The 26293-nt window shown below is 38.5% G+C and overlaps 1 protein-coding gene across 1 annotated transcript in view; it reads right to left on the bottom strand.

The window, feature by feature from the left end:
- Positions 1-26293, bottom strand: part of becn1 (beclin 1, autophagy related) — a 158647-nt gene that overhangs the window by 91713 nt on the left and 40641 nt on the right. Inside the window, exon 4 of the mRNA XM_042753804.1 lies at positions 2050-2108. Coding sequence (XP_042609738.1) covers positions 2050-2108 — 59 coding nt within the window. The remainder of the gene's footprint in view (positions 1-2049; positions 2109-26293) is intronic.

Below are 26293 nucleotides of genomic sequence, written 5' to 3' on the forward strand. Positions count from 1 at the left end.
AGCTATCCTCTCCGCACCGCAGCCCACCTCCAAAACACAGGTGCGGGCCTTTTTGGGGTTGGCGGGGCATTACCGCTGCTTTATCCCTAACTTCTCCTCCTTAGCTTTTCCCCTGACAGACCTGACCAGGAAGGGGCAGCCGGAGAAGGTCTCTCTCCACCTCCGAGACGGAAGCAGCAGGCAGCATTCCACCGGATCAAGGCGGCCCTCACCACGGAACCGGTCCTCCGTGCCCCCGACTTCAACCGCCCCTTCCTGCTGCAGACTGATGCGTCAGACACCGGGTTAGGAGCCGTCCTCTCGCAAGGCCATGACGGTGAGGAACACCCGGTGATGTTCATCAGCCGAAAGCTGACCCCTGCAGAACAGCGGTACGCGACGGTAGAGAGGGAAGCGTTGGCCATCAAGTGGGCAGTCCTGGAGCTCAGGTACTACCTCCTCGGCCGCCACTTCACCCTCCTGACCTACCATGCCCCCCTGCAGTGGATGGCCCGGGCTAAGGAGACCAACGGCAGGGTGACGCGGTGGTTCCTGGCGCTCCAGGACTTCAACTTCAAACTTCAACCGTACAACACCGAGCGGGGACGACCAACGCCAACGCCGACAGACTCTCCCGCCTGTGGTCAGCTTTCACAGGTCTGTCAGGCTCCACTCCCCGCCCTCCCCCTATCTCCCCGCTTCTCCAGAGGACTAGGACGACGCTTGGGGGGGGGAGTGTGACACGGGTCCCGAGCTCTCGTCAGCGTCGTCCTGGAAACGGAGCAGGCACACCTGCACCTACTCATCACGGGCTGAGCGGCCACACCTGTGCCCCATCAGCCGCTGCTCTCATAAGCCCTGCAAACCGGCACAGAGGTGAGAGATGTCTCCACAAGACTCGGCTGAAACTTGTCTTTCCTTTTGCCCACAGAGAGCAGCGTGTGACCGCCACCAGCCACGGGAGAGTACGGCCCCACACTGCACCAGCGCACCGACAGCCAAGACGCCGAGCACCGAGCACCAAACCGCCTCACAGCAACACCTATCACCACCTTCCCATTGAATAAAATCCACCCTTCGGGGAACTTACCATCATCCTCGAGTCGTGTCCTCCTTCAACCCCGCCACAATATATATATATATATATATATATATATATATATATATATACACTATTTATAACATACAGTACAGTTAAGCAATAATCACACAAATAAAGAATGTTTTTTTTTTTCTGAAAGGAAGGTCAGTTGGCTTACACTTTAGACACAGCATTGTCAGTTTTTATTTTTCATTTTTCCAAACAAAGCCACAGCAGAAGCACTGTGAGTCTATGAGCAATACGTATAGGTGGTAACTTTCTGAATAAATTCACATTTTTAACAAATCTGAGCGAATGATTCAAAGACCAATTCTAGAACCAAGTCAGTCACTTGCTTGTTCCTGAATGATTCATTGACTCGCTCATTAAGACTCAGTTTTAGTTTTATATTTAAAAATATCATTACTTTTTTTCCATAATTTCATATTTCTATATTCAAAATATTACACTTTATAAAACATTAATCTCAAAACATTTGAGTAAATGTGCTCATGACTTCTGAGATGCATTAAACAATCTGTGTAAATACATCTGTCACTTTAGATGCAGCTTCTTATGTGAAAAAAAGTGAAATAAGACTAAAATGACAAACAAATATTGTTTTTTCGGTAGACAAGATTGACTGAAATGAAATAAAATTTATGACTAAAAATGTCTAAAGTTTTCAGTGACTAAAAATGCAGCTGACGAAATTAGCGCAAATTAATGGAAATGTTCAATAAATCTTTGTACAATATTTTGTGTTAAATGGTGCACATTATTTGTTGTTATCACATGTAATAAGAGTGGGCAATTTTTGTGATATAATGCCATCCTTTTCCACTGGCTACAATCACAAGTATGTTTCTTACCTGTGGGAAACTCCAGTGTTTAAATCAAGCTTGTAATCTTTTAATGGTTAATCATGCAGCTCTAACCAGAACATGTCTGTGTTTGTGTAAAAACAGGTTTCATCAAGGTCATCATACCTTGCGGGTGGGATGTATTTCCGAGACACACCATCCTGTTTGCTCTCCAAAAAGGTCTCCTAAAATAACACACACAAATTTTTAAAGAATTCAAAATTTTGTATATTCACAAATATTTTTGTAATATTAATTACAAAATAAGCAGAGTAAAGTTTGTTAACAGATTTTGGTGTTAGTTTGTCAAAGCCTAGTTTGAAAGTTTAAACATTTAAAAAGATTTTTGCTAAGTTGTTCTGGGTGGTGCTAGGCAATTGCTAAGGTAATTTAAATGGTTGCCAGGGTGTTGCTAAGCAGTTGTTAGCGTGTTCTGGGTGGTTGCTAGGCAGTTGCTTGACTGTTTAGAGTGTTCTCATGATTCTTTGATGAATAAAAAGTTAAAAGGACAGCATTTATTCAAAATAGAAGCCTTCTGTAATGATAAATCTTTACTATCACTTTTTATCAATTTAACCCTCTGAGGTCTAGGGGGTTTTGGGGGCCTGGAGAAGTTTTGACATCCCCTGACATTTGTGTTTTTTTTCAGTTGCTTATAAATAGATACATGGCTAAAGTCTGAAAACACTGTATTCAGTACAAACTGGGCTACAATAATATGTAAATAGCATGTATGTACATGATTGTGTTTTTGAGAAAACAACGTTTATGCGTGGTCAGTAAAAAACTACAATTTTGAAGTCACTGAAATAAGGTCATAAAACACAACCAAACATTTGTTCACAACACTGTCAAACCTTGAACTTGTAGCCTAGAATTTTTGCTTCAAAATGATGTGAAAATCATCTTGTTTACTCACTCACAGAAAACAATAGATTGATTAAAATTTTCTAAGACACTTTTTGTTTCAAAAATGTGAGTAGGCATCAACTATCATGAATATTTGTGTGATTCACACCTGAGAAGACAAAGCCCCGTATAATGAGCTGCATAATGAGCATTTCAGCCAGGTGTGTGACTGAGAGGGAAGAGTTACTAGAAAGAATGTGAGGAGAAAATAAATGTATATATTTTGAAGTTTGTAGTTTATTTAGAATATATTTAATTATCCCACAAAATAACTTGAGATTCACTTGTGGGTGCAGTTAAACAGTTTATTAGGAACAATCAAAGCTGACTTTCAAAGCTGAATTTTTAGCATCATTACTCAAGTCACACGATCCTTCAGATATCATTCTAATATTCTGATTTGCTGCTCAAAAAAAAAACATTATTATTATTATTATTATTATTATTTTTTTTGAGAGGTGGTTTTTTTTTTTTTTTGTGAGAGAAGAGTATTTTTTAACATTATTATTGTATTTATCATCACTTGTGTGCTAAATAAAAGTTTATTTGTATTTATATTTATTTGTGTGTTTATATATAGATAGATAGATAGATAGATATACTGACTCCCAGCTTTTAAATGGTATAGTGTATATTGTAACACTTGGAGTAAGACTGGAGTAATGATGCTGAAAATTTAGCTTTGATCACAGGAATAAATTACATTTTAAAATATATTCAAATAGAAAGCAGTTATTTTAAATAGTAAAAATATTTCACAATATTACTGCTTTAGCAAATGCAACTTTCTGTATTTTGGATAAAATAAATGCCAGGCACATGTGTCATGTTGAAATATATAAATGAACGTCACATACCTGGCATTTCCAAAATGTATACTGTTTATTTGCTCTGAAAGACATACTTTTTTGAAGAGACGTTGAAGAGATGGGAGTGTGTGCCTCGCTTGGTCTTAGCTGTGTCAGGTTCCTGAGTGGGCTGCTTATTTGCATGGGCTCACTTTGCAACAGGTTATTATTTATCTGAAATAAAAAAGTAAGCATGCCGTTTACGCAAATAAACTGCATTATTAACAATATTGTGATGGTCACTGATACTAATAGTAATTTACAGGGAAAAAAAAGAACACAATTACCACATAGCATATTTATTGTCAGTGATATTTACAACTTACTAGATACACTTTTTATTTTATTTTTTTTATTTTTTTTTACCTCAGACGCTTGCAAACACCAATGACGGGGTATAACACATTAAAAATACTGTATTTACACCAGAGCAGATATTGATGAACAGAAGCTTAGTTACATTCTTGAAAACACAAGCATGCTTTGTATGAAGGCCTATACAGTATATATAGTTATAAACATATATGGCTATATTCGTGAACAGAGAATAGCCTATCACAGTTTTGTCTAATCATTCTTACTGACATTAAGCTAGCAACATTATAACTCATATTACTTTTATATCGTATTGCTGTCTATGTTATAGAACATACAAAAAAAAAAAAAAAAAAAAAAAAACATCCTGGCATCGTGAAACATTGAGATGATGTAAATGAAACTTCATAATGTTTCACCTGATTATGCATTTAGTCAGGAATTATAGTTTGGAAAAAGTCTAACTAGTAAAATGTGTACAAGTTATGAAAAATAATACAAGCAGATTAATAATAAAAACGACTTACTCATGTTTATCTCTGCTGGGTCAAGCCGTTCTTCTTTCTGAGGTAATCCAAATCTTATTCCTCTCAGCGGTCTTCTTGAGGTGAATTATGTCTTATTCCTCTCAGTGCGAAGCGAAAAGTAACATTTAAAAAACGTGAAATACAGTCTCACTGCTTTGTTTGCTCTGATGAGGGCGGATACCCGCTGCGAGCTTCAAGTGGATGATTATAATCTCAATAGCGCGCTCGGCCATGGGCGTGGTCGCATTAGATATAATGAAGGGAGACGTGAAAGATTGGACATTGCGTTGTTTTCATATGGATTACTTTATCACAGAATATTTGTTTTTGGTATCATATTTGTTTTTGCTTAGTTTAAAAGTAGACATGTCAAGCTTTCTTTTGGTTTTTTTTTTATGACTCTGTATTGAGTATTCACTGAGTTACAGTTCATTTTAATAATGCGTTTCTAAATGAAGATCACCGCAGACCAAGGCTGCAGACAGTGCACCTTGTTTGTTTTCTTTATTTTATAAATGCACAAAGTTTTGTTGTTATTATGTGTGGATACAAATAAAATTAGACCCTTTACAGATTTGATTGCGGTATTGCTCTTATCTGTACGATCAAAACTGAAAGGGTAATTTAAGTTCTTTTTAGGGGTTATCAGGAGAAAATGCCTCAACACATGTATACGCGGGCATCAACTCCAGAGGGTTAACATATCCTTGCTGAATAAAAGTATTCCCTTTGTACTGACCTCAAAGAGAAACAAAGGGAATTAGTTATTATATTTATAGGGAATTTTGAAGGAATCTCAGTTTTACGGCTGATCAAATGAATCTGCCATAAACTGAATGGCTGTAACTAGCAACTATGCAGCTGATATAATATACAAACGTATAGTTAAAACACTATTTATTAGCATGGTAACTAGATCAGCAACAAACACATTTTCCTCTGTACCCGGAGTTAAACAGGGTGTCAGGAGGTCTAAGAGAGGCGGTCTGGCTGTAGCGAGACCTGCCCTCATCCTCTTCCTGTCCCACAGATCAGGAAGACACTGAGGTGCCTGGTCCAACGCAATCTTAAGTAAGGGTTCCTGACGCTTAGGAAGAGGGTAGCTTCTGGCCAAACGGGAGATTCCTGTATCTGCTGAGCCTTAGCGGGCTGAACAGTGGGGGCGGCAGGTGCTGGCATAGATTTGGGGTGACTAAAGGTAGCAACAGAGCTGGAGCACTTTGGCAGGAAATGTTGCATAGCTTGGAACGATTTCTGTGCCTCCGTGAAGTGTTCAGCGAATCCTTTGACCGCCGGTCCGAAGAGACCCTTGGGAGAGACCGGCGTGTCAAGGAAGGGAACCTTATCCATGCCCTTGATTTCCGTTAGCGTCAGCCATAAATGGCGCTCGATCTCCCAATTGCCTGAGAGGTGGTCTTGGTGGCGCACAGAACCAGGTCAGTTGTGCTCCTCAGCTTCCTTAGGGTCGCGGGGTCCAGGCCAGACTCATCATTACATCATTCAAGATGGCTGCAGCGTGAGTGAACATGTGTCGAACTCAACACCTAACATCGCTATTTTCGCTACTACAGTAGCTTTGTAAGATCTCCTTTACTATTGGACTGCTGGTTGTCTGTTGGAGATAGGGTCTTTCTATATAGCTAGCTTATATAAGTTTTGTATCTACGCCTTGGATTGCTAGTTGTTGCGATGGATGAGCCGCATATCTCACTTCAAACCTTGTGGGATGCAATCCAACAGATCAAGACTGATATGCTGACTTTTGATGTGAAAACTGATTCCATCCATTGTTGTCTGAACAGTATTCAGAACTCTTTAGGTACTATGGGAGATCAGGTTGATTTGTTGGAGCAGCGCATTGGGGCTAATGAGGACAACGTGCAAGAGTGTGTCGCTAGGATTCAACAACTGGAGAAAGATAATTTTTACCTGATTGACAAAGTTGACGATTTGGAGAATCGTAGTCGACGTTCTAATCTTCGCTTTGTTGGAGTTAAGGAGTCAGTGGAGGGTAATGATATTACTGGCTTTATGTCCCGGCTGATTCCACAGCTTTTGGGGCAAGATAACTTTCCCAATCCCCTGTTTATTGAATGGGCTCATCGCTCTCTATGAAAGTTCGTCAAAGCGATAGAACCAGTCCTAGGCCTATCATGATTAAATTACTCAACTTCCAGGACAAGGTGAAAATTCTTTGGATTGCGAGGGAGAAAAAGAAACTTGATTACAATGGGACACGTATAGATATCTATCCAGATTTCAGCGTTGATTTGATGAAGAGGCACAGGAGCGCTGATCCAGTTAAACATAAGCTCCGTGAACTTATGAAATACTTTCTTCGTTATCCTTGCACATTGTGTGTTTTTGTCGATGGTAAACAGCAACGCTGCAAAGATGCTGAAGCAGTTTACATGTCAAATCAGAGCTCTTCTACAGGATAATGGCTCTTTGTGGTGAGGCTGATGCTTGAATTTTTTTGGTTGTTTTGTAATTTAAAATATTCATTATATTTTTGTTCTTTTTGACCATTGAATTTTGTCATACATCCCTGATGTTACTGCTTGTTATTTTTATTTATTTATTTGTTTGTTTCTTCCTCATAGTTACGGTTACAGTTATTATTAATGATGTTTCAGTTGAGTTGATTAAAACTGTTTTGATTTATTCTATTTGGTTTACTTATCGGAATGCCCTGGATAATGGGGTTGGGGGCAGCTGGGTCATTCTTGAAGGGTGTGGTAGATTTTTTTGTGTGTATGTTTTGTTTATAAGTGTGTCTTGTCTGTTTGTTGTGTTGTTATTCTTTTTTGTTATTTTTGTACCCCTAGCTGTAATGGATTTTTGGATTTGGTTATGTTTTTTTGGTTGATCGGTGACTATTATTTTTAGTTACTTTTTTGGCTGGATAAGGTTAACCTGTTAACCTGCACCTAGATGCCGGTGTCCTCAACTCCCCCTTGTTTGCACGTGTCAGTATTTACGAATAGATTAAATGAAACGGGACAAATTTAATCTTGACAAACTATATATCTTTATAAAGGTCTAAGCCTCCAGCATTTTTTCAATGGAAAGCTTATAAAGAATGTATTTGCTAAATTTGTTTAAGCAGTACACATCAAAACATTATGAATAAAAATGCAGTACATACCAGATTCGTCGTAATAACGAGTCATAAACGCATCCACAGCTGTAAATCCTGGTTTAGTTAGAAAGGTAAGGGTCCACTGAACGACATCTCATGGAGCACGTTTAGTCCAATGAAGCAATAACATTGTAATATGGATGATAATTCCTTTGTTCACGTTTCAGTTCTTCAGGGACAGAATCGTTTGTGTCCGTTATGGAATAACTCACGCTCAGAAACTGCCTCTTGGTAGTAAAAAAACGGCATGGTTTTGTAGCATACAGTGTCACAAACAGAATGAGACGATCCACCAAAAAAAAAAAAGAAGTGAAAGATAGGCGGAAGATTGTTTATTTGAATTCTGGCGCTCTCTCGTGATGGCTCGTGACCATAGACTGTATAAAAATATGGACGTAGTGTCCGTGACGTCACCCATAGACTCCTCAAGATCGGTTTTGAAGCTCAAAGTGTGCAGAGCGGGCCGTCGCCATCTTGGCAGCGAGTCACCGCGCGACTCTCCCGGATAATCGAAAATGGGCAAAAAGGTGGGAGCTGGTTGCTGAAGCCACGCCCACCTAGCGCGACGGCATTGTCAGCAGCGGCAGTCCACCCGTCACTCACGTGGCCATGCCCTTAATTATGCAGAACTTTAAGGCTTAATATAATTTAAACCGATGAATTATAAAAAAATAGACATAGTCTCAGAAAAATGGTTGCAGGAATCTCATTTTTCATGGTCTCTCCTTCAGATTTGAAATAGAAACTCATGAGACATTTGACTTTCAACCCATTACTTTTCTAGATTGCTCCAGGACTGATTTCATGTATTTTTTATATCAAATAAAAAAAAAATTCAGTGTGGTAAAAAAAATTTCAAGGCACTTCAGTGTCTATAACTTTTAATATTTTTGAGCATTATGAACTCTGGTTGATAAAAAGTACAGTTATGTGGGTAACACACTGAAGTAAGGAACCGTTTTAATTTTAAGTTAGGTAGGGCACTTTCAGCTGTGAGTCCCATAATGGGGGGTGCTGGCTAACAGGTTAAGGGATTAAAAATTATGCATTTGAATATCAGAAGTTTGGTACGTAAAATTGATTTACTTTGTGTGTGGATTGATTTAAATAAGCCTGATATTATCACTCTCTTTGAAACATGGCTTAATAGCATAATATAAATGGGAATAAATCTGATTTTTTGATCAAAGAGGTGTGCCTCAAGGTTCTATACTTGGACCACTTCTTTTTTCTATTTATGTAAATAATTTACCATTAATAACCAAAAATTGTCAGGTTCAACTTTATGCTGATGATACCATCATATATGTTTCTAATTTCAATTCTATACAAATTCAGTTATCTCTTCAGTCTGATTTTAACATGTTACAAGAGTGATTTTTGGCTAATAAATTAGTGCTTAATAAAACCAAGTCATATATTATGATTTTTGGTTCTAGAGAGAAACTTAAATCCAATTCTACTTTTTGTGTTGTATCATGTATTGATGGTACTCCATTGCATAAAGTTGATCATATAAAATATCTGGGTGTATGGCTTGATTCTGAACTTTCCTTTAAATCACATATTAATCATGTCAATATTGGAATTGGTACTTTATATCGTTCTCAAAAGTGTTTTACATATAGTGTTCGTAAGAAACTTGCCTCTCAACTAATACTTCCATTTATAGATTATTGTGATGTGGTTTATCAAACGGCATCAAAATCAGATCTTGCCCCTCTTAATATAGCATGTAATAGAGTCTGCAGATTTGTTTTGGATTGTTATTTTTTTACTCATCACTGTATAATGTATGATGCACTGTATGATGATCACTGTATGTTAGAAGACATATTCATTGGCTTCAATTTGTATTTAAATATATTCATTTCAATTATCCCAGTTACCTGCAACGATATTTTGTACCTTGTTTAATAAATTATCAACTTAGGCATTCTGTTCAGATTTATTTTTGTGTTCCTCGTGCAAAAAAAAAAAAAAAAAAAAAAACAATTGGCAAAAGAGCATTTAATGTTTAAAGCACCAATAGATTGGAATAACTTGCCTGCAGACATTAGATCCATTACATCTTTTTGGCTGTTTAAACGATCTTTAGCATCTTATTTTTAGATGGACTGTACATGCTATCATTGAAACTATCACTATTGTTATTGTTATTGTTATTATTATTTCTTTAGTATTTTTGTTTGTGGATTACTTATTGTCACTGGTATTTGATCTGATTTGAGGTTATTTTATAATTGTATTTTGTTTATCTATTGATTATTTTTGTTATTTCAGTGGGGTAAAATTAGAATTTTTTTCTTTTTGTTGTTGTTATTGTTTTGTGGCATGTGTGTTTATTGTTTGTAATGTTAATTGTAATTTTGTTATGTTTTGTACGATCCTAAGATGTTCGATTGCTTAACTTTGTATGTTGGGACCCCCTCAAAAACGAGATGTTACATCTCAAGGGGTTTATCCTATTAATAAAATTTACATATCTGAAGATGTGAGAATCTTGGGCTGAAAGACCTGGAGGACTGCCACTGAATGAAGCACCAAAGCCGCCTGTCCAGCTGAAGTGTAGGTACGTACAGTGAGAGCTAAAGTGCTCCTACAAGGCTTGGACGGATGAGCGGCCTTTGTTCTCCAGCCGATAGCCATGGGCGGGCAGAGGTGCGCGGCCACTGACTCATCCAGGGGAGGAAGCTTATTGTTCCCCTTCTCTTCAGCGCCATCGATAGAAGTTAGGGCGGATGAAGCAGAAGTATGGAGGCGGGCGGAGTAGGGAGCGCGCCATGATCTGGTGAGCTCATCGTGGACCTCAATCTATCTGTCAATGACATGCTGCCATCAAGCAGCTCGTCCTCACTTCCCTCAAATGATACCAGATCACTCACGCCAGCAGAGGGATACTGGTCAGACCGGGAGAAAAGGATGGGAGAACTCTCTCTCTGGGGTGAGGGCAAGGCACGCGGGATCTGGGCCAACATGAGCTCGCTCTCAGCCAGACGCTTGAGTCCTCTGCCCCGCTGTTTCTTCCTCACAGGTCCCTGGGAGGAAGAAAACGGGAGGGCGTGGGGGTGGAGTCGCTCTCTGAAAAGAAACTGATCCGTGATGAAAAGAGAGGCGAGACTGAAGTTCTCGCAGTGAGAACATTCAGTTCCCGTGAGCGCAGCTACCGCATGGGATTTCCCCAAGCAGGAAATGCACTCCGTGTGGCCGTCATTGCCATGCAGGGGAGAACTGCCTGAACCACAGTAACAGCACGGCATTTGCAACAACGCAAAGCTCTTTTAGTAAGCTCTTTTAGAATCGCTGGATGGCAGCAGGGGAAATGGACCGGAACTGCTGCCTCGCTGAGGTGGGGAAGAAGCAGGTTAACTGTGCTGAGATGTCCCAGTTCCAGCTGCGAAGCTGTGTTAACGGCGAGCAGGCTTCAGATCAGTGTAGAGCGTAGTTGTCGCTGAAGGCGAAGAAATCTGAGGATCCTGTGGCTAACGCCCGCTTATATAGCCAGATGGCTCCGCCCATTCTGGCAGGCTCTATCTCCATAGGCTTGTGCAGCTCCGCTACCGAGCCACTGATTCGTTTTTTATAAACTACACAAACCAATGGTCGTGCAGTTTCACTGCGTGATTGAAAAAAGGCTTCAGTTCAGGAGAAAAAAGGCTTTTTCCCATAGTGTCTTAAGCAGACGCAGTACTGTAGTATTGATAAGGAACTGCATTTTATAGATTACGTCATGCAGTGAGTTGTTGCCCTGCATAATGTTTGTCAACAGTCAACTGCATGAAATGTAAGATAACGTACAGGTCTGAGGCGGGGCGGTTATGTTAACTGCGTTAAAAATATTGTAATCATGTTATTTTTCCATAGCTATTTAATTAAATTAATGAGCTAAAAATGGCAGCCCAAAATTTTATATATGCTTTGACGTGAACTAATTTAAGAGTTTTTATGAAGCATGTTAAAGTTTTATTGAAAAAATGCTCCTGTTGCTTTATTGAACATGAAAAATAATACTGTTGTAATATTTCTTATTCTATTAGAAACATTGTCCATTTATTTTTCCTTTCAATACACTGTGTATCTAGAGATTGTCAGGTTTTTAAATATCTTTCAACTTTCATTACTAACTAACTCAGAAACAATGAACCACCGTAATTTAGTTTTGTTACTATGAAAACTAGTATGAATGTGCGACTGCAGTGTGAAAACGGAATTTTATACATGAACATATGTTGGTGAATAATGCTAATGCTTATAAAAAGATAACTTATTTATATAATTTGTTAAAAGTATCAAACCAATCCAATTTCAGTAGTGGCATGTAACACAGCCACTCCCACTAGCCACTTTGGCGGGTTGAATCAATATTTACTTAATGTCAAATCCATTGGAAATTAATGTACACAGGACAAAGCTCAAATCATAAACGAATCTAGAGATCCAAAAATTTAATAATATATTTGTTCATGTAACAACACTACACAACAGCTAAATTTAAGAGAGAATTCCACTAAATGCTTATATATTTTAGTCTATTCATTTACACTGCTGCCGCTTCACAAACTCTTCTTCTGCTGCACTTTGTTCCTGTAGTCGACAGCGCCTTCTATCGTTTTGGCTGTGTGATTGCAGATTGATGGACGCAGACACGAGACAGCAACCTTTGCTGTACAATAGCAAAAGTTGTCAATCCAAATGTGTATTTGAAGCTTATTTTTTTTGCCAAAACCAATATATGGTTTTAAACCAATATGCTTTTTGCCTATATATATATATATATATATATATATATATATATATCCTAATATATATGTATATATATATATATACACACACACATATTAGGGGTGCAAAGGTTCTCGGAAAAAGACAGAACCGTTCGCCATGGTATATAAATGTATCATTTTAAGGGAAAAATAAGTTGATTTTAAATTTCATGGCATCAACACATCTCAAAATGGCATCCCCTCTTCTTTTTATAACAGTCTGCAAACATCTGGGGACTGAGGAGACAAGTTGCTCAAGTTTAGGAATAGGAATGTTGTCCCATTCTTACTTATTAATACAGGCTTCTAGTTGCTCAACTGTCTTAGGTCTTCTTTGTCGCATCTTCCTCTTTATGATGCACCAAATGTTTTCTATGGGTGAAAGATCTGGACTGCAGGCTGGCCATTTCAGTACCCGGATCCTTCTTCTACGCAGCCATGATGTTGAAATTGATGCAGTATGTGGTCTGGCATTGTCATGTTGGAAAATGCAAGGTCATCCCTGAAAGAGACGACGTCTGGATGGGAGCATATGTTGTTCTAGAACTCGGATATACCTTTCAGCATTGATGGTGCCTTTTATGATTTTTAGGGTAAAATTGCCACACACACTCATGCAACCCCATACCATCAGAGATGCAGGCTTCTGAACTGAGCGCTGATAACAACTTGGGTTGTCCTTGTCCTCTTTAGTCCGTATGACATGGTGTCCCAGTTTTCCAAAAAGAACTTCAAATTTTGATTCGTCTGACCACAGAACAGTTTTCCACTTTGCCACAGTCCATTTTAAATGAGCCTTGGCCCAGAGAAAACACCTGCACTTCTGGATCATGTTTAGATATGGGTTCTTTTTTGACCTATAGAGTTTAGCCGGCAATGGCAAATGGCACGGTGGATTGTGTTCACTGACAATGTTTTCTGGAAGTATTCCTTAGCCCATGTTGTGATTTCCATTACAGTAGCATTCCTGTATTCAGTGCCGTCTAAAAATCTACTCAAGTAAAAGTAAAAAGTAGCTCATTTAAAATTTACTCAGAGTAAAAATTACTTAGTTACATTTTTAACAGTGGAAGGGAGGCAAAAATGCGACAGGCCAAGGGTGTCAAACTCAGTTCCTGGAGGGCCACAGTCCTGAACAGTTTAGATATAACCCTAATTAAAAAACACCTGATCCAGCTAATCTAATCATACATTTAGACTTATTTGAAAACTACATGATATGTTTACTGGAGCAGGGTTAGAACTAAACTCTGCAGGGCTACGGCCCTCCAGGAACTGAGTTTGACACGCCTAGTTGTTTTTAATTAAAGGAATCAGTTATTTAGAATAATAAGACATTGGGGCTGTTACCAGGCAAATCAGTATCAACAAACTCATCTTTTCAATGCAGAGGTAATGCAGAAGCTTCATCGAAGTGGCATTTAGATGTATTTACACACTGTTTAGTGCAAGACAAGAATGCATTTAACCTGCTGTTAGAAATGCATGAATAATGTTTTGATATACAAGACATAAAATGTTGAATACTCATTTGAAATTATAAGAAATTAATTATTAAAAAAAAATCAAAAGATACTTTAAATGTGAAATTAAAATGGCCAGTATGTGTCAGCAAATCACTGTTAATAAGTGAGTCATTGCGATTGAACCGAATCATTTTAACGGTTGATTCATTCAGGAACGAAACACTGTCATGTTGCTCAGAGACGCAAAACTGTGCTTTGGTGGCTGTTTCTCGAATTATTTTTTGTTGTATAAATAGAGCAAAAATAGGCAATATGGTGTCTAAAACGCAAGTCTCTTAATTAACTAGTTTACTGACCTGTTAAAAAAAAAAAAAAAAAAAAAAAAAAAATATATATATATATATATATATATATATATATATATATATATATATATATATATCTGTATGTATGTGTGTGTGTAATTATGATGATTTTTAGAGGAAAAGACGGCATTCTTTGTGTGATTTTGATTTACTATATGAAATGATATATGTAAATTTTCTGCCCCTATATCTTCAATTTTGTGATCATTCTAAATGCATTTCAACAGATTGAATCACACAGTGAAAGAACACACTATAAATGCGCGCGCACATCATTAAAACAACAATTATGATATTATCGCAGACTATATATATCGTACACTCCGCACCACTGTCTTTTTGGCTAATTTGTGCAAAACCTCGTGCTAAAATGTCAAAGCTTCATTTTAACCACCAATGCAGCGATGCAATTATTAAGCTTACCTCTACATGCTTGTGAAGGGTTGATGTCTTGTCGACGATTTTATAAGCTGCTAGTTTGGTCTCTCTAGGCAAGCACAGCTTACACTGCATAATAAAGCATAAATATGGCCAGGGGTTCACTTCATTTCCTTCGAGTTCAACTTAAGAAAATAACGGGGTTTCGTTTTCAGCGGTGTCTGCACCACTAACGCCTGTTTTGTCCGTCTGCATCTTTCTTGTGATTTTAGCACCAGTTTGCCCTCCTGCCCATTATTTACTGCAGTAGTTTCCAGGGAGCGATTTTTTTTTAATTTTTTTACTCAGTAATTAATGTGTTTTAAAATGTAGCAAAGTACAATACTTCAAACAAAATATACTTAAGTAAAAGTAAAATTACAGATTTAAAAAAATACTTAAAAAAGTAAAAGTACACAAAAAAGCTACTCAATTACAGTAACGCGAGTAAATGTAATCCGTTACTTTCCAACTCTGATATTTGGCATGACATTTCAAAATGTCTCACTTTCAACATTTGATGTTATCTATATTCTATTATAAGTTTATGAGATTTGTAAATTATTCGATGCCTTTTTTACTCACAATTTGTACAGTGTCCCAACTTTTTTGGAATCAGGTTTGAATATATATATATATATATATATATATATATATGTGTGTGTGTGTGTGTGTGTGTGTGTGTGTGTGTGTGTGTGTGTGTGTGTGTGTGTGTGTGTGTATGTATACAGTGCATTGCGAAAGTATTCACACCCTTTCATTTCATTCACATTTTGTTATGTTGCATCCTTAAGTTAAACTGCTTTAAATAACTTTTTTCCACGTCAGTCTACACTCCATACACCATAATGACAAAGCAAAAAAACTGATTTGTGACAACTTTGCAAATTTATTCAAATAAAAAAAAACTGAAATAAGTACATTGCATAAATATTCACATGCCTAACGCAGTACTTAGTTGAAGCACCTTTACAGCCTCAAGTCTTTTTGGTATGACGCGACAAGCTCTATCAGCTTGGATGGGGGCTGGCAGACATTTTCAGGTTTCTCCAGAAATATCTGATTGGGTTCAAGCCCAGGCTCTGGCCTGGACACTCAAGAACATTCACAGAGCCACTCTTGCTGTATGCTTAGGGTCATTGTCCTGTTGGAAGGTGAATCTTCTGCCCTGTCTGAGGTTCTAAATGTTCTGGACTATTTTTCATTAAGGCTATCTCAATATTTTGCTGTGTTGAGCTTTCCTACTACTCTGACGAGTCCCTCAGTCCCTGTTGCTGAAATACAGCCCCACAGCATGAGGATGCTACCGCCACACTTTATTGTTGGGATGGTACTGTGCAGGTGATTAGCAGTGCCTGGTTCATCTCAGGGCTTGGTTTTTACTCTGATATGCATTTTCAGCTGTTAGACCTTTTATTGAGAGGTGTGTGCCTTTCCAAATCATACTCATTCAAATAAATTTACCACAGGTTAATTTGTTAATTTCAGGTGTACAAAGAAAAGGGTATGAATACTTATCCAATGGAATCATTTCAGTTTTTTAATTTTTTTTTTCATTTCTAATAAACTTGTTGTTACCAACCTTTATTTTGCTTTGTCATTATGGTGTATGGAGTGTAGATTGATGTGGGAAAAAAGTAATTTAAAGCAGTTTAACATAAAACTGCAACATAACAAAATGAAAAATAATTACTTTCGCAAGGCACTGTATATATATATATATATATATATATATATATATATATATATATATATCTATATATTAGGGCTACACGATTAATAAAAATTAAATCGCAAAGGTGATAAATCGTGATTAGGCAGAAGCTTCGATTGTCATGCGTATCTTTCAGTGAAGCACGGTTCTGTGATCAGTAGTAAATCTCCAACCGAAGGCCAGAAGGCGCTCTCGTGCAGAAACTCCAAATATGCCCCACAGAAGAAATCCAGGAAATCCTATGGCGGTTGCTGAATTAACAGAAGATTTAACTGCTTTCATTGATTCAACGTGACTAATAAACACATGACTATGACAATATAGACCCCTTAATTGCCTACGTCACTGTGACGTCACCGCTCTAGCTGGAGGCAAAACATAAGGAAGAAGTGTTTTTGGCTGCCAAAATAGAAGGAACAGCACTTTTGGTTCAAAACTAAAGTTTTACCGGATCCCGGCAGACATTCCTTCACAGAAATAAAGAAGACAATTGTGGTTGAACGCGGTATGGCATACAGACTGGACGGAGACGATCTTAAATAATGCTCGTGTTTGCAGTGCACACTTCATATCAGGTAAAATAATCTAAGCTTATGTACTGGTGTGTTGGTTTTATCTAATACAAATCAGCAAGTTTCAGTTTTATAGGTGAAAAGTCGCCAACCTTCACTGCACCAAACAAAGATCTGCAAGTAAATTGTTGTACTTTAATGTCTGAACATGACCATTAACAACATAGTTGTAGGCATCCAGGGATTTATATGCCGTAGCTTTTCTCGGCTGTAAACACTTGATGACTCGATGAGGTAAGTGTAGATGTCCGGCCACTCCACCCTCGGCAGCCCCGTCAAGTCTTCATGCCACTCCCGTGGCTGTATGGCATATGGGTCAGGCAGCCTGCTTCCATCCGCGAGAGTTAATTTACAAAAATAGCTGTCACGGTCCCGCAGAGTCAGTAACTGTACATATTCGGACAGTTCCAAACCTTCTTCTGCATCCATGTTTAATTAATCCCTCCTATAACGTGCTAGCTTACGCTTGTCAACATTGCGTCCACGCCTGTTTTTGCCTCCAGCTAAGCCCCGCCCACCCAGGGACATTGCAATGTTTACAAACTTTTAAGGGGTCTATATGGTTTATCTGAGTTTGTCTTTATAATGTTAATTATTATTTATTAAGTACATAAAAAATTCAATGCTAATCAAAAGCCTTTATCACTGCTTAGAATACTATGAAACATGTTGCGTGCCTTATTCTGTGTAAGAAGCTACATCATCTCACAGAAGGATTTACTTCAAACACTCGATTGACGTTATGAAGTGAGTTTAAAGTAAAAACATGTTATTAAATGTGGTATTGTCAGGTACATTCAGATGGAACAGCATTTACTACACAGAGCCGTAGTTCACTGAGAAGCTACGCAAACACCTTTCATAATCACAGAACGATTTCTTCGGTTTCATTATCGAGTGATTATATCGTCTGCGAATATGAATGTGATTTTGCGTAGCTTGTCAGCAGAGGTGGGTAGAGTATCCAAAAACTCTATTCAAGTAAAAGTAAAAGTACTTATAGAAATATTTACTCAAGTAAAAGTAAAAGTAATAGTCTGAATAGTTACTTGAGTAAGAGTAAAAAAGTATCCGATAAAAAAACTACTCAAGTAGTTAGTTACTAGTTACTTTGGGTCATATAGGCTACTGAATATCTATAGTCTATTTTTATTTGGATATATAGATACAATGTATGTAATTTATGTATGTGTGTGTGTGTGTGTGTGTGTGTGTGTGTGTGTGTGTATATATATATATATAGATATATATATATATATAACATTTTTAATATTTCATCAGCCTTTACTCCAGTCTTCAGTGTCACATAATCCTTCAGAAATCATTCCAATATGTTGATTTATTATCAGTGATGTTCTCTTTATCTTTCTATTTATCAAAGAGTATTTATTTAATACTTTGTGACAGCTTATTAAATGTAAAAATAATATTTTGTTTAATGTATAAGCAGGGGAGTCATGCACTCATTATTTTTGAGGGGGCACGAGTGGGTGGTGGTGGAGGGGGGGGGGTGTCGTTATGTGACACAGGAGATACAACAGCATATTGGCAAATTATTATTAAGCATTATTTATTTTTTTCATTTTTATTAGAAACATTCCCAGACGCATGAAATATCTAGATTCTCACCTTCATAGATTATGTTAGATACTATGCAATGGTCAAAGTAGCCTAATAATGTAATCTATTAACCATGCATAAAAACCTCTCTGTTCATTTAAGTAATAGATATGGGTGTCATGCCATAACATATTTTATATTTCATATCTTTATATTAAATGTGAATATAACATTGAACGTTAATGTGATATACAAACTTGTAAGTTATGCTACTAATCTTTCATTGTACAGAAAGAGAGCAAAGAACATTTACATTATCAAAGAACATTTTCACTGACAGTCTAGAGTTCAATCACTCTCAAAAACTCCCATTAAAATCACTGAATCTGTTAACACTGTGAAATCAGTATCTTATTTATAGATTCGTACACACATCTGCACTTTGTTGTTTCTGACTAGAGAATTCGCCAGAAAGAGGTATTCAGTCAGCGAGCAAATGAAGGAAGCGCCAGCATTTTAGCGATGACTCATTGGAACATCTCTGATTGGCCATTGCATTCATAAGCTCAACAGAATCTTGTGTGATTGGTTATAATGCGCTCTGGATCAGCGCCAGTCAGCGAACGCAGATCTGAATTTAGCAGCTGATGATATGACTCGTTGAACGTTCTCACGCTGTAGTGATTGTATCAAATATAGAAAATATTAATCGCCTATTTTTTTTTTTTTTGTCTTTTGGCAGCTGCATTCAAAATCCACTTGGCTCAAAAATCTGAGGGGGCACAAGCCTCTGTTATAAGTTACACGTAAAACAAACTAATGTCATAGTGGTATCGTGTACTGTAATTGAATGTAGCCTAAGTTATACCTGTTGAACCGTAGACAGCACACGCGATGTTCATCTAGTAAAGATCTTCATCGCAAGCAAACAATAGCCTTTGCATATTTACTTTCAATTCAGTGCAGATCCAAAGCCACGTTTTCAACGCTCTTGATGTTCTTAAACTTTCTGTTACAACTCTGAGTGAACCAATTCAGACTCTCAGCGCGTGCAGTAGGGAACTGAACGAATCATTCAAACTGATTCACAAACCAATTCACTGGCAGGCAACTAGTTTCATCAAGCTTTTGAATAGAATTGACTCAAAAGAATGAATCATTCGTGAATGGGCATCGCTCATTGCCCAGAGAAAAGTAGACAGCACGTTTGGAATAAACTGAAGCATTTATAACTTGTATTACATTAAGATAAAGTAACGAGAGGAGCATCGCCCACAGTAACGAAGTAAAAGTACAGATTTTTCCCCCAAAATTTACTTAAGTAAGAGTAAAACTACCCATCTTTAAATATACTCCAAAAGTATTAGTTACCCCAAAAATTTACTCAAGTAAATGTAACGAAGTAAATGTAACTCATTACTACCCACCTCTGCTTGTCAGTGAACTACGGCTCTGTGTAGTAAATGCTCTTCCATCTGAAAGCACGTGATGGAGATTTACTACTGACTACAAAACCGATACGAATGACAATCGTATTCAATTAATCGTGCAGCCCTAATATATATATATTTTTAAAGAGATTCACTGTTTCTGACATAAGCTAATAAAATTATATTTTCAGAAGTCAAGATCATCATGATTAGCTGTTCTGTCATAACCGTCAACAGCGAATCAAATAGTAGGATACAAACAGACTGATAAGGTCAGAGCAGTGTGATGGTCAGCGTGTCCCTAGACACGGTTCTAATAACTTTTACCTGAGAAGATATTGCTGCTTCATTTCGGAAGATTAACTTTTCCCTTCTTTATTGTTTATAACCCAAGAATGTGGCGACACATACCTGGGGTTACGCCGCCTAAACGGTGCAGTGAAGTATAGTTTGAAAGGCTGCGCGTTCGGCTGTACACATGCGCTGAGCAGCTTCAGACAGCATTTATGTCAAAATGCATGGTTTTGGTGAGTTACCATGTAAGCAAAGTCTTAAATGACCGTAAAGAGTTGGGAGAAAATCGGATATGTGTAAAATTGGATATTTAAACGAGTTATAAAGAGAAAATTGGATATGTTCTGTCATTTATGTAAATCAATAAAGAGAAATCCTGATTAACTCGATGATTAACTTTTGTAGCTTGAATAAAGATTAATATGTATAGTTTATGCATATATAATAGTTTATATGAAGATTGTTTTAAAATCACTTAAATTAAAAGTTGTTATATATTTCAGAGTTTATTAAATGTTAAAAATAATGGATTTCAATTATACTGTAATGTTGAATGGCTATAATTAATAGGTAAAATTGATGTAATGTTGAATGGCTGTAATTAATAGTTGTAAATATGTTTAGTTATTGTAGTAGTAATAACTGCCTGTTTTTGCAAAAAGAGTTCCATTGCTGGTAAAAAAAAAAGATTTTGGGTCGGTAAATTTTAATCATGATACCGGCCATTGGCAGGTGTGGCAAAAAGTAAGTTTCAGGCCCTGTATATATATATATGCACAGTCATGGCCAAAAGTTTTGGCAGTGGCATAATTTTTGTGTTTTGCAAAGTTTGCTGCATAAGCTGTTGTGGTGTTTGTAGCAACTCATAATGTAATAACTGCACATAATGTAATAAGTATTACATTATTATTGTAATAAAATGTTCATCATGTAATAATTTTCTCAAAATGTAATAAAATCTTGAGCTCATAATATAATAACAATTATTACATTATAATGTAATAACAATTATTACATTATAACATAATACATTTCTCATAAACTGACCAAAAATGTTATAATATTGTCATAATCATATAATTATACTTATAAAAAAGTATAAACAGCTCAGTATAAGGGACAGTCAAAATATATAAGAGATAGATATATTTTGTTTATTTAAAGAGTTTGTGTTATAGGTGTGAATATTATTTGCTTTGCTTAATCTTTTCATGTACAAATTGATTTCTTTTTAGAAATAATTTTTACATGAATGGATTAAGCAAAGTAAATATGTTCACGTCTGAGATTCATTTTAGCATTTATATAGAATAACTTAACTATAGCTGAACTTTAGTGAGAGGACATTGTGTTAGAATCATGAAAAACAAACAAACAAAAAACTCTTTAATTAAAATTCTGAATGCATTAGTCTAGTATGTGTGCAAAGAGCGCTCCCTTTATAATTTCAAATGCACGGAGACTGTCACTCATCTCAGTTCATCAGTTCATCGGTTCAGTCTGTGATTAGCTACACTTCTCAACACTGCAAACATGTTAAATAGAAACATCTGATGCTCTCCAGAGCGCAAATGTAAATATGCACAGAAGAGTTTTCCAAATATGTTATTATTACAGTTTCAACTTAGGGTGCTCTTTTTTTTTTGTGAGAGTGATTAGCTCCCTAAACTGGGCGTGACATGACAAACTGCTTTCTGTATGGATTTAATATGGAATGTTGCTTAAATATGGGAACAGTTGACAATCATACTTTGCATGTTTTAAACACTTAGATTATGTTATTACTTTGGCCATGCATTAAATGCATATCCGTGAAAGAGCGCAGTTTGCTGACATATTTGCTTCAAAGTCTGCATGAACCGGAAGTTGCTGTTGACTGGATTTCAGTGTGGTGCCGTATTTCCAACTGAAACGGAATACTGAGTAGAGGATGGGGTTTTATTTTTGCGCTCCTCCTCTCATCTCTCACTCACAGCAGACTAATGGTTGGAGAGGCATGATTAAGCATATTCTGCCCAAGCCGTTAAACTGACTGTTAAAAAGAAAGGCATGCCATTCCAGAGCGAACGCAAATGATCTGATTTTGATTAAAGATTACCAAAACAATTTTTTTTTTTCAGAGGATTAACGTTCACAGATTAATTGTTGACTTTAAGACTAGCAATGTGCACTAACAAAATAAATGTTGTAAATTTTGATTTCATGTGGACTTTAACATCTCAGGTAATGTCCGTGGTTTGATGACAGTGACAGTGGTTACATATAAATATATTCTAATTGATCAAAATTATTGCTAGGAACAATTCAGTTGTGCCCCTACTAAATTCTTTGTTCTTGAAGGCATTTTTTATGAACAAATTTGGAAAAAAAAAATAAAAGTTTCCAAAGTCTAATGTAGTCTGGGATAGATTGCGTTATCTGCAACAGGCAACGGCAGCACAGAGCACAAGTTAAATGAACAATTCTTCACTTTAATACAGGTTATAATGTGAATGTACCTCATAGGATATGTTGAAATATAAAGTACAACTTACAATCACACAGCATTTCTGTACCTGTAAGAGGTTTTAACCAGGGAAATCATCAGTATAACAGCCTGTGAAAAATGTGTCAGTTAGGTGACATTTACCTCTTTTACCTCTTTTTCATATTTACATCTAATCATATCATCAAAATTATAAATACATTAGGCCTATATATTTGTGTAGAATATAAACAAGTTTTTATAACAACCATTTAAATGACTATCCCCTGGTTTCACAGACAAGGCTTAAGCCTAATGCCAGACTAAAATGTAAACTGAGCTGTTTCAACTGAAAGAAACTTGCTCTTACTTATCTCAAAATATATCGGTGCCTTTATTTTTGTCACGAATCCAGCCTATGTGGCCCTCCCTGAACACCACCGGAGGGAACCCTCTCATGAGTATTAGTTTGAACTACATTTCCCACAAGTCACCCCGCACCTGAGACAGATTGCCTGCACAGGTGTTCCCCATTTCAGTGACCTATTTAAGCAGGCACCAAACTCTTAGTCATTGTGAAGTCTTGTTTTGCCCTGGCTACATTACTGAGTGGTTTCCCCTGTTTCCGGATTCCCTGTGTATTACCTTGGACTGATATTGTGATTCTCTGATTCTCTGCCGCCTGCCCTGACCTCTGCCTGGTAAACTCGTTCATGATTTTGGATTTGTCTCTGATACACCTGTTGTTGTTCTCTGATCAACGCCTGTTTGACTCTGCTCTTAATAAAGCTGCAAATGGATCTCCGTGCCTCAGAACCTTCATTACAGAAGACTTCGCCAACACAAGATCCAGCAACGGTCTATCAACTCACCACCGAAGTCTTCGCTCAAGCCTCACTGTCAGAATCTCGCCAGCAACAACTGCAGAACTTCACCTCACTCACGGAAGAGCTGGGCAGGACAGTACAGGCTCTGTGCAGTTCCCCACCTCTGGTTATTCCGGCCACCACTGAGCCATCGCCACCTGCTCAACACCTCAGCCACAAGGCTACCAGTCCTCGTCTGTAATTTCCAGAGAAATATGATGGTGCACCTGGCAAGTGTAATGATTTCCTGCTGCAATGTTCACTATTCATAAATCAGCAACCTCCATTCTACCCCACTGAAAACAGCTGAGTCTCCTTTGTTTTGTCTCCTTTGTTCTCTGCTGACTGGAAGAGCACTAGACTGGGCAACTGCCGTGTGGGATGGCAACATGTCTTTCCCATCCTTCGATAACTTCTTACGGCAGTTCCGTGAGGTATTCCAACACTCAGCTGATGGAAAGGAGGTGCGGGAACAATTCCAGACTCTTTGCCAAGGCAGTAACACGGTGGCTAACTATGCTCTCACCTTTCGCACTGTCGCTGCTCTGACAGGCTGTAGGAAGGAACCACTGAAACTGCTGTTCTGAAAGGGCCTAACGGCAGAGTTGCAGTCAGAACTTGCTTGCCGGGGCAAGGTAAGGACACTCGAACAGTTCATCGAGCTCACGATTCGCACTGACAACCTGATATGCTCAAGACGATACCCACGTCGTTTCCCTGCACTGCTCTCTTCTGTCTCAGTTCCGACCTCACCAGAGCCCAAACCCATGCAAGTTGGCATGACCCGTCTCACATCTGAGGAGAGAGAACACTGTAGGAGGGAGAATCTGTATTTGTACTGCGAGTTACCAGATCATATGAGAATCTCCTGTCCAGCGTGACCACCTACCAGGGGTTCATCGATGGTGAGTTCTAACCCATCTTCATTATCCACACTAGAAGTACCCATATCTATAACACATAATGACATAAACCTAGATGCTATGGCATTGATTGATTAAGGAGCAGCGGGTAATTTCATTGACATCACTTTTGCTAAGACCCATTTCCTCCCTCTTGTTTCATGTGAATCCGGTGTGGTTCCAAGAATCTGGTACCAAGAATGGTAAGGCCGACACTCTCTGAAGACAATTTGATTCTGACTCCTCTTCCAACTCACTCAATGGGCCCATCATCCCAGCTACACTTATGCCTGCTCCAGTTCAATGGGACATAATGATGGAGATTACGGCGGCTCAGTCAGACGATCCTACACCACCTGACTGCCCACAGAATCTAACATATGTTCCTGTGTGTCTTCAACAACGAGTCATACAGTTGATTCACGAGTCCCCTAGCTCTGGCCATCCCGGTATCACTGCTACAGCACATCTAGCAGCAGGATGGTTCTGGTAGCCATCATTGGAAAAAGACATTAGTACTTTCATCCAGCACTGTGTTACCTGTAACATCATCAAATCCTCTCATCAATGTCCAGCTGGTTTACTTCAACCATTACCCATACATCAACGCCCCGGTCTCACATTGCCATAGACTTTGTAATCGACCTTCCCCTATCCAGAAATCACACCATCATCCTAACAGTCATTGACCGCTTCTCCAAGGCATTCCGCCTCATTCCCCTTATGAAACTTCCCACTGCCTTTGAGAACGCTGAGGCATTGCTGGAGCAGGTATTCAGATTCTGTGGACTGCCAGATGATATAGTCTCAGAACGCAGTTCATCTCCAGAGTCTGTTCCACTTTCTGTCAACAACTTAATATAAACGTCAGCCTAACCTCCGGCTATCACCCCCATTCCAACAGCCAGGTGGAGAGACTCAACTAGGAACTAACTCGTTTCCTACGCTCCTAATGTCATAGCAAACAGAACGACTGGAGTCGCAACATATTATGGGCTGAATAAGCACAGAACTCCTTGCACAAACCGTCTAACTCCCTTTCAGTGTGTGCTTGGCTTCCAGCCTCCGCTATTCCCCTGGTCTGGGGAGCCCTCTGAACTGCCTGCTGTGAATGACTGGCTACGTCGTAGTAAAGAGACCAGGAACTCCGCTCATGTTCACCTCCAACACACTGTGCGCCGAGTCAGAGAACAGGCCAACCGCCATCAAAGACCGGGTCACCCATACACTCCGGGTCAGTGGGTTTGGCTCTCTACCAGAGATCTTCATCTCCCATGCAAGAAGCTCAGTCCCAGGTATGTGGGTACTTTCAAAATCATTAGTCAAATCACACCAGTTTCTTATCGATTAGTTCTCCCTGTCAGTCATCGTATTTCACCTACTTTTCATATCTCTCTGCTCAAGCCCACCGGTGGTCCGAGAAGGGAGGGGGACCAGGAGGAGGCCATTGAGGAGAGCACTCCTCCCATGGTGGAAGGCAAGGAGGTGTTTCAAGTAAGGGAGATCTTGGACTCCTGACGCTGAGGCAGGGTGCTACAGTACCTCACTGAATGAGGGTTACGGTCCTGAGGAAAGGTCTTGGGTCAATGCCCAGGATATCTTGGACCCCACACTCACGGAGGACTTTCACCATGCTCATCCCAACAGGCTTGCACCTCAACCCTGTGGAAGGCCTCGGTGTAGAACTGCTCCTCGCTTCAGGAACCGCTCGCAGGGAGGGGGGCTCTGTCACGAATCCAGCCTCATTACAATTTTGTCTCAAAATGCCCACCAGTAATGTTTTTTTCCAAGGCACATTTATAAAAAATACTTAAAT

The sequence above is a fragment of the Cyprinus carpio genome, unplaced genomic scaffold (genome assembly GCF_018340385.1).
Source record: "Cyprinus carpio isolate SPL01 unplaced genomic scaffold, ASM1834038v1 S000000030, whole genome shotgun sequence".
NCBI classification, from domain to species: Eukaryota; Metazoa; Chordata; class Actinopteri; order Cypriniformes; family Cyprinidae; genus Cyprinus; species Cyprinus carpio.